The sequence below is a fragment of the Nerophis ophidion genome, linkage group LG13, assembly GCF_033978795.1.
Source record: "Nerophis ophidion isolate RoL-2023_Sa linkage group LG13, RoL_Noph_v1.0, whole genome shotgun sequence".
NCBI lineage: Eukaryota > Metazoa > Chordata > Actinopteri > Syngnathiformes > Syngnathidae > Nerophis > Nerophis ophidion.
Genome location: NC_084623.1, coordinates 20,793,165 through 20,809,560, shown reverse-complemented (window position 1 = coordinate 20,809,560; position 16,396 = coordinate 20,793,165). Strand labels below are relative to the sequence as shown.

The 16,396-nt window shown below is 39.1% G+C and overlaps 1 protein-coding gene and 1 pseudogene across 1 annotated transcript; one reads left to right on the top strand and one right to left on the bottom strand.

Annotated features, from left to right (window-relative positions):
* Nucleotides 1–144: 144 nt before the first annotated feature.
* LOC133564879 (tigger transposable element-derived protein 1-like) lies at nucleotides 145–1,878 on the bottom strand. Its single transcript, XM_061919416.1, has one exon. It carries the CDS (start codon nucleotides 1,876–1,878, stop codon nucleotides 145–147), a length of 1,734 nt encoding a protein of 577 aa, XP_061775400.1.
* Nucleotides 1,879–11,316: 9,438 nt separating this feature from the next.
* Nucleotides 11,317–12,388, top strand: LOC133564878 (general transcription factor II-I repeat domain-containing protein 2A-like; annotated as a pseudogene).
* Nucleotides 12,389–16,396: the final 4,008 nt, after the last annotated feature.

The following is a 16,396-nucleotide window of genomic DNA, read 5'->3' as shown; positions in this document are numbered from 1 at the left end:
GGTACTTTGGAAAAAGCTTGGCTCTCAAGGTGGTACTTGGTGGAAAAAAGTTTGACAACCACTGGATTAAGGCATCGGGTGAAAATATAAATTATTGAGTTGAAATCATTGGTGGACAGCCGGCTCTGCCCTCTTCTTCCTGGGTTACTGTTCAAAAAGATAGTCCTCCTCTTCTTCTTTCTTAATCGTCTTGACGATCATAGGACCAAGATCAGACTGGGCCTCACTCGGTTCTTGCTGCACCAAAAACATATTCATAGACACCCGCTTCTGGCGGCGCTTCAAAATGTGCCTGTAGTGACCCATGATGTTGTCATTGAAGAGATTGAGGGTCCTACTGGCCACAGCTTTGTCCGGGAAGGTGCTCAGCACAAACCCCTGAATGTTCTCCCACCAACCACACATATCCTTAATTTCAGCTGAAGGGATCTCCATCACCGCTTCCTCCTCCACTCCCGAGGAAAGCTCCTCCAAGGCCTGCTTGTGTTGCTCCAAGTGAAGACACAGAAGCTCATCCGGGGTCAACTCCACGTCGTGCTCCTCCAAAAGCTCCTCCACGTCGCGCTTGTCCATGACCAAGCCCATGGTGTTGCCGAGGGACACGATCTCCTCCACCGCCGACGAGGGTTCCGGTCCCTCCACGTCACATTCGGCGACATACCCCGGCCAAAGCTTCCTCCACGTTGCGATGAGAGTCGTCCTCGCCACGCCGTTCCACGCCTTGTCGATCAGTCCTATGCAGGTCAGGATGTTAAAATGATCCTTCCAAAAGTCTCGGAGCGCGAGCCGGGTGTCCGACGTCACGTCGAAACATCGCTGGAATAAGGCTTTTGTGTACTCCTTTTTAAAGCTGTCCACAACGAGCTTGTCCAGTGTGATGTCGGGCGGCAGGAACTTTAAGGTGATGAAGGAGAACTCTTCCAGTAGAACGTCCTCCATGTACGGGGGATGGACGGGGGAATTGTCCATGACCAACACCGCCTTGAGCGGCAAGCCTTCGTCCAACAAATATTTCTTCACCGTGGGGCCGAAGACACAGTTTAGCCACTCGGTAAAGATCTGCCTCGTCAGCCACGCCTTCTTATTGGCCCTCCACATAACACTCAGCGTGTCCTTGATAACATTGCATGTCTTGAACACCCTGGGAGTCTCGGAGTGGTAAACAAGCAGCGGTTTGACTTTACGATCACCGGTGGCGTTGGCACAGACTAGCAACGTGAGGCGATCCTTCATCACCTTGTGTCCCGGTAGCCCCGTCTCTTCCGCCGTGATGTAGGTCCTTTTCGGCATCTTCTTCCAAAAAAGTCCGGTGTCGTCGCAACTGAACACCTGCTGAGGCACGAAGCCCCCTTGGTCGATGAAATCTGAGAAGTGTTTGACAAAATCTTCCGCCGCGGCCTGGCCGGGGCTCAGGGCCTGGATTCGCGGATCAACGCGGAGGAGTCCGGTTCGCCTTTTGAATTTCTCGAACCATCCACGGCTCGCCTTAAAGTGGTCCTCCGTGCTTCCGCAAGGGTCTTCCCTGGACAAGTTGGCGTGTAAACATCGAGCCTTTTCGCAAATGTCACTGTCGGACATGATGTCGCCGGCTAGCTGTTTCTCGTGGATCCAAACGGGCAACATCTTTTCGACTTGGTCCAGAATTTTCTCCCGGCCCTTTCGAAGATACTTTACCCCCTTCGCCACGTCAGCGTCAACAAACACGTCCCTTTTCTTCACGATGGTGGCGATCGTGGACTTGTTTCTGTCGTACTTGCGAGCAAGATCAACAATGCGGGCGCCATTGATGTACTCCTTGCAGATCGTCTTTTTCAAGTCCACGGTGATTCCCTTCTTGTTTTTCTTGACACGCTCGACGGGTGCTTTCATTGGACTCATACTGAGCTAGCAAATTCAAAAATTGTGTACTAAAACATAAAAAACAAACAATGAAGGACACGGCAAAGTAGCAACTGACTGCGAAGCTCTCTCACTACCTGAGTTGAGCTGGCCAATTCGTTTGCGCATGCGCTGCTTTTGCAAAAACATCTTCCTGCCGTGGACCTGCTGTTTTACGACTCTGCTGAAAATATTTCTAAATAAAAACGCGAGTGCATTTATTTTATTTTATTTTTAAAACCTTAATTTATGATATTCAGCATTTACATACAAGCAAATAAATAATAATAATCAAAACAAGTACAGAAACAGTACGAAAACAGGACAAAACAGCGCCAGGGGGTTGTAAATTCAATAGCTTTTGATTGATTGATTGATACTTTTATTAGTAGATTGCACAGTACAGTACATATTCCGTACAATTGACCACTAAATGGTAACACCCGAATAAGTTTTTCAACTTGTTTAAGTCGGGGTCCACGTTAATCAATTCATGGTACTAAAGAAGAATGCAATATATATATATATATATATATATATATATACATATATATATATATATATATATATATATATATATATATATATATATATATATATATATATATATATATATATATATATATATATATATATATATATATGTAACAATATTCAGGTATTTACATGTAACTTACATATTTTGTGTAATTATAACAATAATAAAACATTACAAAATACATGATTTGTTATTTGCAAGACATAAATATATATGTGTATATATATCTATATATATATATATTTATATATATATATGTATGTATATATATATACATACATATATGTATATATATACTTATGTATATATATAATTGACCCTGTTACATATATATATATATGTATATATATGTGTGTATACAAATATATATATATATGTATACGTACATATACATACATATATGTATATATACCTATATATATACATATGTATGTATATATGTGTATATATATGTATATGTGTATATGTATATGTATATATATGTATTTATACATGTATATATGTATACATGTATATATATATATATATATATATATATATATATTGCGTTTTTCCGTACATATATGTATATATATATATATATATATATATATATATTGGATTCTTCTATACATATACATACAAATATATGTATGTATATATATATGTGCGTATATATGTATGTATATATATATATACACACATATATGTATGTACATACGTATGTGTATATATTATGTATATATATATACATATATATATACATATATGTATACATATATGTATGTATATATGTATATATATACATATATATGTATATATATATACATATATATGTATGTATATATACGTATATATATACATATATATATGTATATATATATACATACATATATGTATATATATATACATATGTACATACATATGTGGGTATACAAATATATACATATGTATATGTACATATACATACATATATGTATATATGTATATGTATATACATATGTATTTATACATATATATGTATATATGTATACATGTATATATACAGTATATATATATATATATATATATATATATATATATATATATATATATATTGCGTTTTTCTGTACATATATGTATATATATATATTGGATTCTTCTATACATATACATACAAATATATGTATGTATGTATATATATGTATATATATATATACATATATATAAATATGTATATATACACACACACACACACACACACACACACACACACACACACACACACACACATATATATATATATATATATATATATATATATATATACATATATATATATATATATACACACACACACACAAATATGCATGTGTGTGTATGTGTGTAAATCCATAGGCTCACACAAATTCGGTAAATAATCAAAATTTGGAGCACAGCATCTTCGTTTTCACAGCTTTTTGGTTGTTCAAGGTAGAAAGCGTTTTAAATTAAAGTTTTAATTATTTTTTAAAGGACAACGCGAGTGCATTGTTTGGATAATAGAACATACTTTTTGTATGATAAAGCCCTTTAGTACAGTGGCCTGGAAGTGAAAAACACTCTAATATTTCATGAAACAAATCTTCTGTAAACCCATTTATTACAGTAAGAAAAAGTCCAAATAACTTACAATTTCTGAAAATAAATGAACTAAAAACGGAACACCTAAGAATTTCAGGAATAAATAAATACACAACGACTTACAGTTTTTTTTTTTTTTTTTTTTTTAAAGGTTTATTTATAAATTTCAACAATTACAAACAGTGAGACAAACAACAATATACAACATTATAAAACATTATGAAAACAGTACAAAACAGCGCCAGGGGGTTGTAAGTTCAAAATAATAAAAATTAAAAAAAAACATATATATATAAATAATAAACAAAATGCAAAGCCGTTGGCTTATTCCGATTCATCAAACAACTTAAATTTGGAACACAGCATCATCGTTTTCACAGCTTTTTTGTTGTTAGAGGTAGAGAGCGTTTTAATGTAAAGTTCCAGATCTTTTTTAAAGGCACAAAAGATAGGACGGGTATTAAGAAACTTACATTTATGAATATAAAACTTAGCCAATAAAATAATGAGGTTGCAAAGGTAGAATTCCTTTTCAAATTTTTGTTCATACAGTGTAAAACCAAAAATCACATCTTTAAAGTAAAGCACAAATTTGTCATAAATATTGTCCAGGATGAAGCGACAGATGCCCTGCCATAGTGATCGAGTGTTTTCACAAGTCCAAAACAAGTGGTTGACAGTCTCTGGGTGCATGTTACAAAAGGTGCAGGTAACATCAATGTCCTTTTTGTATCTAACCATCACAGTCTTTACAGGGTAATAGCGATGGATGATTTTAAATGATATCTCTTTGACTTTGTTGGTAAGAAAATACCTGTTAGGAAAGGACCACGTTTTGGTCCAACAGATGTCATTTACAACATTATTCCATAAGGAAATTACATAGGAGACAGACACACAATCATTTTGGAACAAGCTGCAGATTTTTCTGTTATTTTTCTTATCTAAGCAAAGTTTCCCCACGGGAGTGTCAAGTGGATCATTCAGAATTTTTACAGCAGAAAGAGGAGGCGTGTAAGCCCTGTACAACATAATAACACCTGTTGGGATGACATCAAATACAATAGCAAATTGTTTGGGAGTCACAGGTATCTTAAATTGGTTGAGAAATTCTTGGTAATTAAAAAGTTGACTTTCCTTATTGAAAAGCTGACTCACTAAAATAATGTTATTGTTAAACCAATTGTTGAGGAAAAGAGATTTCCTTTTGTAACATATGTCTTTATTGTTCCAGATGAAATATTTTGTAGGTGAAAAATTGTGCTTGTATACAAGAGACCATAATAGAAGGGCTTGTTTGTGGAAGTTTGAGAGCGCAACAGGAATCCTGTCAATGTTATAATTACACAATAGCAAAAATTTTAGGCTTCCAAGGTTAGAGAATACATGATGACAAATAAAGTTCCAAATTGAGGTAGGGTCTTTCAAGTAGTGTCTTATCCAATTAATTTTAAAGGTGTTGTTTAGTGTAGTGAAGTCAAGAAAGTTTAGACCACCCTGATTGTAATTGTTCATTATAACAGATTTCTTAATATAATGAATTTTGTTTTTCCAAATAAAGTCAATCAGTATTTTGTCAATAGTTTTACATATTTTTTGGTTAACATCTAAAGAAATAGCTGCATACGTAAGCCTAGAGATACCTTCTGCTTTGGAAAGTAAGACAACGACTTACAGTTTCGGAGAACCCAAATAAACAAAAGCCGACACAGTTTACAATTTCCTGAAACCGGAAAGGGGATGGCCCAAAACATTGATTGACAGTTCAATCAGCCTATCATAAGTCAATGAGTCGTTACATCCTTTTCCGGGCTCCACGGACGAAATAATTGCTTGCACTAAATGTCAATACTTGTTATTTTGGAAAATACCCGTTCCGGTTTAAGAAATTGTATGTTGTTACGGCTTTAGCGTTATCTGAATTTGAAAAGTGTTTAGTTTTCTGTTGTTTTGTTTCCTGAAATTGTGAAGTGTTTTGTCTTTTGTGTCGGTGTTTTCTCCAATTGTAATTTGTTTCATTTCACCGTTCTTGAGTGACCATCGTCAAAATAGAAGCTTATTTAAATGTGAGCAATATTATGTCAAAGACAATCTAATAAAGGGAGTTTCCATTTCAAATAAAGAACGACGTGGATAGATAAAAGTTGCTGACAACTTTAGTGTAGTTATCAACTACTTGAGGTTATACGTATACTTTCGCCAACTAATTTCACAAAATAGTAAGATGCCGATGTTTTGAACACACTGCCGAAGAGTAGTTTGCGCGTGACGTCACGTCCTGTTTATGTTCCCTTGGATACAACCACACGGAAATTCGTGTGCTGAGCTTTGTTCAAAGTTATAAAAAAAAAACGAAAAATACTAAAACATAAATTGTGGGTTAAGCTGTTCACATTGAGTGGAGCTGAGTTAACGACTCATCGAATTTGTAGCGAACACTTAGAATAAAAGGTCATACATTGTTGGTTCAGAATGCAAAATTACATATGATAATATTGAAGTGAATACATATAATTGTATCCTATTATATATTTGCACATTTGTACATATTGTACCGTCCCGGTAGAGTTGGTGCTGCAGGGAATTCTGGGAATTTGTTCTGTTGTGTTTATGATGTGTTGCCGTGCAAACATTCTCACAAAATATGTCTGTCGATGTTGTGTTAAGTGGTTTCACTCTATGGCTTAGGTTTATGACAGTGTTGGCGTTGTTTGTACCGCCACTTTTAGTGTGACATGTATGGCTGTTGAATAAATATAGAGGAGTCAAAATTTGAACTTCTGAAACAGACTCAGACATTTTGCGGCCCGTGGGCTACATCCAGCCTTTTGTGAGTCCCTGATCATCCCGCGCGAGCCAATCAAATCCTACAAACTACATTTTAGAGGCCTACTGAGATGAGATTTTATTATTTAAACGTGGATAGCAGGTTCGTTCTATGTGTCATACTTGATCATTTCGCGATATTGCCATATTGTTGCTGAAAGGATTTAGTAGAGAACATCGACGATAAAGTTCGCAACTTTTGGTGCTGATAAAAAAGCCTTGCCTTTACCGGAAGTCGCAGACGATGACGTCACTAGGGCTCCTCACGTCCTCACATTGTTTATAATGAGAGCCTCCAGCGGCAAGAGCTATTCGGACCAAGAAAACGACAATTTTCCCATTAATTTGAGCGAGGATGAAAGATTCATGGATGATGATATTGATAGCGAAGGACTAGAAAGAAAAATAAAATAATAATAAAATAAAAAGCGACGGCTCCGGGCGGCGGCAGTGTGAGCGTTTCAGATGTAATTAGACACATTTAATAGGATAATTCTGGAAGATCCCTTATCTACTTATTGTTTTAATAGTGTTTTAGTGAGATTATAAAGACATACCTGGAGGTCGGATGGCTGCGGTGAACACGCAATGTCTCAGCGAAACGCCGACGAGCCAAGCCCACAGCTGCCTTTTAAACAGCTACTGCAGGAGGATGAATAATCCAATGATGTCTCCGGTAAGATATATATCACAATTTTCCCATCCAAAAACATGCTGGTTGATGTAGGGAAACATGTTCGCTTGACCGCTCTGTGTTAAAGCTTCACAACAAACAAAGAGACACCGGCTGAGTCTCGGTGCTAAAGACAGCTGCAATACACCGCTTTCCACCAACAGCATTGTTTTTTATAGTCTCCATTATTAATTGAACAAATTGCAAAAAATTCAGCAACACAGATGTCCAAAATACTTTGTAATTATGCGATTAAAGCCGACGATATTTTAGCTGTGAGGGCTGCTACGCTAATATTTCCTGACAGTCCGTTACGTTACGCGCATGCGTCATCATTCTGCAACGTTTTCAACAGAATGTTTTGCGTGAAATTTAAAATTGCAATTTAGTAAAGTAAACCGGCTGTATTACCGATGTGTTGTAATGTTAATATTTCATCATTGATATATAAACTATCAGACTGCGTGGTCGGTAGTAGTGGGTTTCAGTAGGCCTTTAATGTCAAGTGTGCAATACTACGGTTCTGCTTTTGTTTTGAAAAGCGATATTTGTCTTATTTCCCTTATTTCCGTGTGGACATATGCGCCTGCGTGATTGTGAGGGAATGTGAACAGCTGCAATCACAAATTACAAAATACATTTTTAAAAAATATCTATGTCGTGCGTGCAATACAACTGTGCTGCTTTTATTTTGAAAAGTGTTATTTATGGACGTATGTCCGTGTGAAGGTGCACAGCGACAAGTGATGGCGGTTACCCCCGAGATGTCAGCTCACGCTAAACAAAGAAAAGTTGATGACGGATGCTGTGTTTTCAACAAGACATGGACTGCCAAGTTTTTCTTTACAGAATTTAAAGGTAAAGATGTGTGCTTAATTTGTGGTACACAGGTTGCTGTGTTTAAATAATATAATTTGAATCGCCACGAGGCAATGAAGCACGAGGAAAAATACCGGAATCTGATGAAGAGCGCGCAAGGTAGGCTGATGCGTTGATGCTAAAACTGCAAACCCAACAAGGAATTTTTGCCAAATTTCACACCCCCAGAGATGCAGCCGTCAGGACAAGTTTTGTCATTTCTCACCAAAACGCCAAAAAACGTAAGGCTGCTTATTGGACTCTGTTGCGTTGATATGCCCGTAGAAGAGGGGCGCATTTGAGAACGTGTCACTCTCCCGACGCACTGTAACGAGGCGGTTGGAGACCATCGCTGGAAACTTGGATCTTCAGCTGAAGAACAGAACGGACGACTTTGACTGTTTTTCGCTGGCTTTGGTTGAGAGCTGTGATGTACGACACACCGCCCAGCTGCTCACCTTCTTATGTGGGATAACTGAAGACTTTCAAATCACGGAGGAGCTGGCAGCCATGCAGTCAATTAAAGGGACGACCACAGGTAATGACTTGTTCACAGAGGTAAATGAGTGTTTGGACATGTTACGACTGAAATGGGACAAGTTCGCAGGCGTGACATCAGATGGTTGTCCAAATCTGACGGGGAAAATGTTGGACGCAGGAGGATGCAGGATAAAGTGACAGACAACACAGTCAATTAAAGGGACAACCACAGGTAATGACTTGTTCACAGAGGTAGATGCGTGTTTGGACATGTTACGACTGAATTGGGACAAGCTGGCAGGTGTGACATCAGATGGTTGACCAACACGCCGGACTGTAGTCAGTTGGAAGCGTGTCTTAATGAAATTAAACAATGGATGTCCGCTAACTTTTTGCAACTTAATGCCAAAAAAACGGAAATGCTGATTATCGGTTCTGCTAGACACCGACCTCTATTTAATAATACAACTTTAACATTTGACAACCAAATAATAAAACAAGGTGACTCTGTAAAAAATCTGGGTATTATCTTCGACCCAACTCTCTCCTTTGAGTCACACATTAAAAGCGTTACTAAAACGGCCTTCTTTCATCTCCGTAATATCGCTAAAATTCGCTCCATTTTGTCCACTAAAGACGCCGAGATCATTATCCATGCGTTTGTTACGTCTCGTCTCGATTACTGTAACGTATTATTTTCGTGTCTCCCCATGTCTAGCATTAAAAGATTACAGTTGGTACAAAATGCGGCTGCTAGACTTTTGACAAGAACAAGAAAGTTTGATCATATTACGCCTGTACTGGCTCACCTGCACTGGCTTCCTGTGCACTTAAGATGTGACTTTAAGGTTTTACTACTTACGTATAAAATACTACACGGTCTAGCTCCAGCCTATCTTGCCGATTGTATTGTACCGTATGTCCCGGCAAGAAATCTGCGTTCAAAAGACTCCGGCTTATTAGTGATTCCTAGAGCTCAGAAAAAGTCTGCGGGCTATAGAGCGTTTTCCGTTCGGGCTCCAGTACTCTGGAATGCCCTCCCGGTAACAGTTCGAGATGCTACCTCAGTAGAAGCATTTAAGTCTCACCTTAAAACTCATCTGTATATTCTAGCCTTTAAATAGACCTCCTTTTTAGACCAGTTGATCTGCCGCTTCTTTTCTTTCTCCTATGTCCCCCCCTCCCTTGTGGAGGGGGTCCGGTCCGATGACCATGGATGAAGTACTGGCTGTCCAGAGTCGAGACCCAGGATGGACCGCTCGTCGGGACCCAGGATGGACCGCTCGCCTGTATCGGTTGGGGACATCTCTACGCTGCTGATCCGCTTGAGATGGTTTCCTGTGGACGGGACTCTCGCTGCTGTCTTGGATCCGCTTGAACTGAACTCTCGCGGCTGTGTTGGAGCCACTATGGATTGAACTTTCACAGTATCATGTTAGACCCGCTCGACATCCATTGCTTTCGGTCCCCTAGAGGGGGGGTTGCCCACATCTGAGGTCCTCTCCAAGGTTTCTCATAGTCAGCATTGTCACTGGCGTCCCACTGGATGTGAATTCTCCCTGCCCACTGGGTGTGAGTTTTCCTTGCCCTTTTGTGGGTTCTTCCGAGGATGTTGTAGTCGTAATGATTTGTGCAGTCCTTTGAGACATTTGTGATTTGGGGCTATATAAATAAACATTGATTGATTGATTGATTGTCCAAATCTGACGGGGAAAATGTTGGACGCAGGAGGATGCAAGATAAAGTGACTGCGGGATTAATGCAGGATTAATTGACTGGTTGTCCCTTTGGCTGCTGTGTTTAAATAATATAATTTGAATCGCCACTAGGCAACGAAGCACGAGGAAAAATACAGAAATCTGAAGAAGAGCGCGCAAAGGAGGTTAATGCGATGATGGTAAAACTGCAAACCCGACAAGGATTTTTTGCCAAATTCACACCCCCAGAGATGCAGCTGTCAGGACAAGTTTTGTAATTTATCACCAAATCGCCAGAAAACGTAACGCTGCTTATTGGACTCTGTTGCATTGATATGCCCGGAGAAGAGGGGCGCATTTGAGAACGTGTCACTCTCCCGATGCACTGTAACGAGGTGGGTGGAGACCATCGCTGGAAACTTGGAGCTTCAGCTGAAGAACAGAACGGCCAACTTTGACTGTTTTTCGCTGGCTTTGGTTGAGAGCTGCGATGTACGTGACACCGCCCAGCTGCTCATCTTCTTACGTGGGATAACTGCAGACTTTCAAATCACAGAGGAGCTGGCAGCCATGCAGTCAATTAAAGGGACAACCACAGGTAATGACTTGTTCACAGAGGTAAATGCGTCTCAGGACATGTTAAGACTGAAATGGGACAAGCTGGCAGCCATGCAGTCAATTCAAATCACAAAGGAGCTGGCAGCCATGCAGTCAATTAAAGGGACAACCACAGGTAATGACTTGTTCACAGAGGTAAATGCGTCTCTGGACATGTTAAGACTGAAATGGGACAAACTGGCAGGTGTGACATCAGATGGTTGTCCAAATCTGACGGGGAAAATGTTGGATGCAGGAGGATGCAGGATAAAGTGACAGAAATTAACCCTGTGCAGAAATGGACATTTTTGCATTGTTTTATACATCAGGAAGTGTTGTGTAAGACAGTGTTAAAAATTTACCACATTGTTGATGCTGTAAGTAAAACAGTTAACTTTATCAGAGCAAGAGCGTTAAATCATAGACAATTTGTTGCACTTTTGGAAGAAAGTGAGAGAGAACATGGTGACATAAGCTACCGCAGCAACGTTAGGGCTCATCCTGGGCAAAGTATTGAAAAGTGTCTGGGACCTGAGAGACAAGATTCAGAATTTCTGTGAGAAGGAAGGACATGACATCCCAGAACTTTCAAATGAAGACTGGGTGGCAGAACTCGGATTCGTTGTGGATGTGACTGCATGAACGAACTGAATGTCAAACTGCAGCGCAAGGGCCTTTTTGTGGATGATATGGACAGTGCAGTGACGGCTTTCATGAGAAAGTTGCAGCTTCTCTCAAGCCAAGAGAAAGACAACATTCTGACCCACTTGCCAACACTAAAGAAAGCCACAAGATCGGCCGATCACCTCCACAAGTACTCAAGTTAGAAGCACTGGATGGAGAGTTTGAGGCGATTTCAAGATTTCCAAAATCTTGAGCGTAAAATGCACATGGTTTCTTCTCCCTTCAACTGCAGTGTGGACAGTGCAACAAGCGATGTTCAGATGGAGCTCATTGACCTGCAGTCTGACCTACTTCTGGCAAAGCACTTCAGGTCAGTCTCACTGCTGTACTTTTACTCCTCCCTCAAAGAGGGTAACTTTCCACACCTGAGGAGTCATGCTCAGAGGATTTTGGTCCTCTTTGGATCCACCTATGTATGTGAACGAACATTTTCTGTGATAAAGTTCAACAAATCCAAACACAGGTCCTCTATCACTGATGAGCCTCTCAGCTGTCCTTGGCATAGCCACCTCAGATATTCAGCCAGATTTCAATGCACTTGTTCAAGCCCAGAACAGACTGGATTATTCGCACTGAAAAGGTAAATTGAAGTGGAAAACATAACTACTTATTGTTTTTTGTATTGCAGTATTTCTATAAACTTGTTAAGTTGTATGTTGTTTTTCCTTGTTTGAGGAACAAAGTTAAACTGTGAACAAGTTAAAAATAAATTGCAGTGATTCAATGATTGTTTTGGTTTTCTCATTTCAATTTCACATAGCCTAATATAAAAATTTAAGGATTAAGAGTTTAAATAAAACCATCAAAAGCAATCAGATTTTGTATAAATGTAAGTAAGGTTAAATGAAATCATTATTACTTTTATTATTATTATTATTATTTTATCTTACAGTGTATCAAAAATAATGTTGAGAAAAATGTAATTTAAATATTTTGTGCTCGGGTTGCTCATGCGGCCCCTGGTAAAAAATGTTTTGCCCACCCTTGCTCTAGAGCAGTGGTTCTTAACCTGGGTTCGATGGAACTCCAGGGGTTCGGTGAGTCGAGCTCAGGGGTTCAGCGGAGGTCAAGACACACCCGACTCCTCGTGTAAATAAAAACTTCTCCCTTTCGGCGTATTACGGATACGGCAACAACAGAAGTCAGACTGATTTGCAGATGTGTAATTTGTTGTGAGTTTATGCACTGTGTTGGTTTTGTTGTTTGAACAAGTTGATGTTCATGCACGGTTCATTTTATGCACCAGTAAAAAACAACATGGTAACACTTTAGTATGGGGAATATATTCACCATTAATTACTTGTTTGTTAACATGCAAATTAGTAATATATTGGCTCTTAACTAGTCATTATTAAGTACTTATTAATGCTTTATTCGGCATGGGCTTGTTATAAACCTAACCCTCTAACCCTGGCCCTAACCCTCTAACCCTTACACTAACCAAATAACTCTAAATTAAGTGTTTACTTAGAATATGTTCCCCATACTAAATTGTTACCAAAAACATATAACTTTGTCTTGAATTTGAAAAAAAAAAAAAAAAAAGTTTTTATTTTTGACTAAAGAAGGGTTCGGTGAATGCGCATATGAAACTGGTGGGATACGGTACCTCCAACAAGGTTAAGAACCACTGCTCTAGAGGTTCAAATCCAAAGGAATTAAAAAGAGAATTTAAAGTGGCAGCTGTCACACTGATGAAGAGGTGATGACATTTAGAAACGTAGAAAAGACGGAGAACAAACCTTTGCTTGCGCAGTTTGTCGAGGAATTCCTCCCGGAAAGAATTATGATTGGGTTTTGAAGCTTTTACATTAGAACAGGGGTCAGCAGCCCGTGGCTCTCGGGCCGTGTGCGCCTCCTTACCACCGTCTCCCTGGAGCATCTTTAAAAAAGGATTAGAAAGGGATAAAGATGGGGTGGTAAATATATTTTTGTTTTAGTATGTTTTTTGATTTAGAACATGGCTGCCAAACGTACGGCCCGTGGGCCGGATCAGGCCCGCAAACAGGTTTTATCCGGCCCACGGGATGAGTTTGCTAAATATAAAAATGAGGCGAAATTTTTGAATGAAAGAAACGGCTGTTCTGAATGTGTCCACTAGTGGTCACCATAGCAATTCTGTGTATGTTTGTAGATCAGGGGTCGGCAACGCGGCTCCTGAGCCACCTGGGGCTCTTTGATCACTCTGATGTGGCTCAGCTGCATACTTGCCGACCCTCAAGATTTTTCCGAGAGGTTGTCAGAATTTCAGTACTTTTTCCAGTAAAATCCCTGGACTATCAGTCCATGGTTTACACCCGCATAACTATTTTGGGGGTGTGTGGTTATGACAATGATTTTTAGCGTTGTCTTCCACATATCGTCGCGCCAGTCTTCACGCCATGCTATCTGCGTGCTAGCTGGACTCATGAAGCATGCGACCCCTAATTGTACACATCATCAATTGCAAAGCATACTTGTTCAACAGCCACACATGTTACACTGATGGTTGTGATATAAAACACTTTAACACTCTTGCTAATATGCGCCACACTGTGAACCCACACCAAACAAGAATGACAAACATATTCCGGGAGAACATCCACACTGTAACACAACATAAACAAAACAGAAGAAATAACCAGAATCCCACGCATCTCTTTTGGGCCACTTTTTATACACCCGCACCCCACCCCCTCCGTGCGTCGGTTGAGGTGGGCATGGTTGGGGGGTGTGGGAGTGTATAACGTGGCCCGGAAGAGATGCATGGGATTCTGGTTATTTCTTCTGTTGTGTTTTTGTTGTGTTACAGTGCGGATGTCCTCCCGAAATGTGTTTGTCATTCTTCTTTGGTGTGGGTTCATAGTGTGGCGCATATTAGTAAGAGTGTTAAAGTTATTTATATCACAACCATCACTGTAACCTGTGTGGCTGTTGAACAAGTATGCCTTGATTTACGCGTGTCTGCAGTCACCACATTCAACATGTTACTGGGCTGGCAAGCTGTTAGCACAGGTTGTAGGGGGCGTTAAAGGTTCCCCCATCATAGCACACCCTTATTATTGTTGTCAGGGTAAACACCAGCATACATTTGCCAGAATATATGCTCTGAGATTCGACAGTCTCCCGGAAGAATTAGGAGGGTTGGCAAGTGTGATGTTGTCAAGCGGCAATCATATGAATCTCGCGAGCCGCACTAACGTTGAGTTTTCATATTAAGGTTAAATTTTCATATTAAGTTGCGGGCCGCGTGCCTGAGACCCCTGGTTTAGACATAGCGGAAAGCAAAAAAAAAAAAACGTCTGTATGCAGTATATTTCATTTTAAATTTCAAAAGAGTTTTGTGGCTCCCATTGTTTTTTTTTTTTTGTGGAACGGGTCAAAATGGCTCTTTGAGTGGTAAAATTGCCGACCCCTGTTGTAGATGATGCTACATATGGAAAAAACCAAAAAAAAACATAATGTTAATGCAGCAGTCGAGGAAAATTAGCAAACTACATGAATAACATCCTGTAATTTGATGTTGATATTTTATTATCTTGATAGATTGAAAATTATTATCAATGAGTGGACTGATGAACATTATCACATCATTTATTCAGAAAGTATAAATAACGACTAGAGATGTCCGATAATGGCTTTTTTGCCGATATCTGATATTACGATATTGTCCAACTCTTAATTACCGATTCCGATATCGACCGATACCGATATATATATATACAGTTGTGGAATTAACACATTATTATGCCTAATTTTGTTGTGAAATCTGAAGTCGTCTTTGTTTTTAAGTTATCGTGCCGTGATTTTACCAGTCCGGCCCACTCGGGAGTAGATTTTTCTCCATGTGGCCCCCATCTAAAATTAGTTTGACGCCCCTGATTTAGAACAAACATGACACAAACCTTCCCAATTGTTAGAAAGCCCACTGTTTAATATGTTTGTGTTTATGCTTCACTGATGAGAGTATTTGGTGAACATCGTTTTGTCCTACTAATTTCAGCGGTTCTTGAACTCACCATAGTGTGGACTGTGACACTATAGTTTTTTTTACATGCAAAATTTTCCACTTCTTCTTTGTCTCATTTTGTCCACCAAACGTTTTATGCTGTGCATGAAAGCACAAAAAAAGCTTTATTGATGTTATTGACTTGTTGGAGTGCTAATCAGGCATATTTGGTCAGTGGATGACTGCAAGCTAATTGATGCTAACATGCTATTTTGGCTATCCGTATGTACATATTGCATCATTATGCCTCATTTGTAGGTATATTTGAGCTCATTTGATTTCCTTTACTTAGATCGTCTTTTTATATAACTTATATTTGTATGTCTCATGACACATTATCTGTATGTGTATTTGGCTGCATTTCAGATAGTTGTTTGTGTGCCATGTTGTTCCAGATCAAAGCAAACGTTTCCCAGCTTGCAAAGATTGTAATACATCTATTAGAAGAAGACACCTTGCATTTTCCTTACCTTAGACACACACATCTTTACCTTTGACCATTAAAAGCCAGCAATTTCCAGAAGTTATTGCTCCTTCTAAGTAGCATCTGATTTACTAATGGTTTGTAATGTTGTAAAAATGTGTCGAATAAATGT